The 1,812-nt window shown below is 43.5% G+C and overlaps 1 protein-coding gene across 1 annotated transcript; it reads left to right on the top strand.

The window, feature by feature from the left end:
* Positions 1-139: 139 nt before the first annotated feature.
* EMWEY_00059820 (hypothetical protein, conserved) lies at positions 140-1,498 on the top strand (the record flags this gene model as incomplete). The annotated part of the gene is made up of 1 exon (XM_013481230.1): positions 140-1,498. A coding segment is annotated over one exon (1,359 nt), but the record flags the coding sequence as incomplete, so codon positions are not given.
* Between the last annotated feature and the right edge of the window lie 314 nt (positions 1,499-1,812).

Raw genomic sequence — 1,812 nt, 5'->3', positions numbered from 1 at the left:
TATATATATATATTAATATACTATATATGTAGGTATAATAATAGTGTTGTTAATAGGCAACATGTATATGATTAATAAGGTAGTTATGTATCTGATTAGGGTTTAGGGTTTAGGGTTTAGGGTTTTGTGTGTGTTGCAGGGAATAAGGTAAGAGGAAAGAATTGGGGAGATGCAGATCCTGTATTATCTGCTGCAGGTAAGCAGCAATGTGCAGCAGCAGCAGCAGAGCTGCAGTATCTGCATAAGCTTCTTACTGAGCTGCAGCACAGCAGCAGATTACCTGATGAATTCCCTGATGCAGCAGCAGAGGATACAACATCATCATCAGCAGGAAACAGAGGAACAGTAGTATCACCACCAATACCATCACCAGCAGCAGCAGCAGCAGCACCAGCAGCAGCAGCAGCACCAGCAGCAGCAGCAGGCCTCTTCTGTATAGACGCCTTTCTTGTCTCCCCTTTATTACGCGCAATACAAACCGCCAGTCTATCTTTCTATGAAGTTGGCAATTCCTTAAGATGCCAGGGGCCAATAAGGAAGCAGCCTCGCTCGCAGCAGCAGCAGCAGCAGCAGCAGCAGCAGCAGCAGCAGCAGCAGCAGTATAAGACCCATAGACGGCACCATAGCCATGGTAGTCATCATCTCGTTGTGCAGCAGCAGCAGCAGCAGCAAGTAACATGGATAGTTGACCCTTTATTAAGAGAGAAAGTAACAAATACAACAGATGTAGGGACAGCAACAGCAGCAGCAATTCGTCGTCGTCTGCTGCAGCTGTGGATACACCGCAGCATGCTGCCAGCAGCATATAGTTTCCTGCTGCTGCCTGATGGGGAGAAATGGTGGTTACCTTATTCCTTAAGAAGTATGAATAAATTAAGGGAGTTGCTGCTGCTGCAGCAGCAGCAGCACTACCCGCAAATTATGCATCCTTATCTAATGAGTTATCTGCATGCAAGAGAAGAAGAAGATGAGGAAGAAGAAGAAGAAGAAGCAGCAGCAGCAGCAGCAGATATGCAGCAGCAGCAGCTAATAGGAGGTATAGATGAGGATTCTTTTGATTCATCTGCCTCTACATCCTCTATAAACAATCCTATTGCTCCTGTTGCTCCTGGTGCAGCAACAGGAGCAGCAGCAGCAACAGCAGCAGCAGCAGCAGCAAAAGTATTTACTGTAGGAGGGGCAAAGACAAGCCCTCTATCTGCAGCAGAAAAAGATTTGCTGCTGACGCTGCAGCAAGGAGAGAAGTATTTACATACAAAAGAATCCTTTACTCGTCGTCAGCGTCGTTATGCTGCTGCTGCTGCTGCTGCTGCTGGTGCTGCTGGTGCTGCTGGTGCTGCTTCTGGTGGTCAAGAAGAATCATTAGTTGAATCATGGAGACAAGTAGAGGAAAGGCAGCAATTGCTGCTGCTGCTGCTGTGTGCTGCAGATGCTGCTACCTTTGTCTTTGTTGGTCATTCTTATTTCCTTGTAGGTCTTGATCAATTACCTATGCTAGGTAATGCACAAATTAGACCCTTGCTGCTGCACTGCAGCAGCAGCAGCAGCAGCAGCAGCGGCCTGCCTAAGGTTACCCCTCTATAAATAAATATATTTATATATAAACCCTAAACCCTCATAAACCCTCATAAACCCTAAACCCTAAACCATTAATTAACATTTTTTTTTTTATTTATTTTAGGTTAATTATGTGGGGTGTATATACAGCACAGCAAATAATAATAAATATATAAATATATTTATATTTATACTTAGCTAACATTATATATAGTATATCTTCTTCTATATATTTAGTATATATATATATATATT

This window comes from Eimeria maxima, genomic scaffold (genome assembly GCF_000499605.1).
Source record: "Eimeria maxima Weybridge genomic scaffold, Emw_scaff2977, whole genome shotgun sequence".
Classification (NCBI taxonomy): domain Eukaryota; phylum Apicomplexa; class Conoidasida; order Eucoccidiorida; family Eimeriidae; genus Eimeria; species Eimeria maxima.
This window is presented reverse-complemented; position numbering and strand designations above follow the sequence as displayed.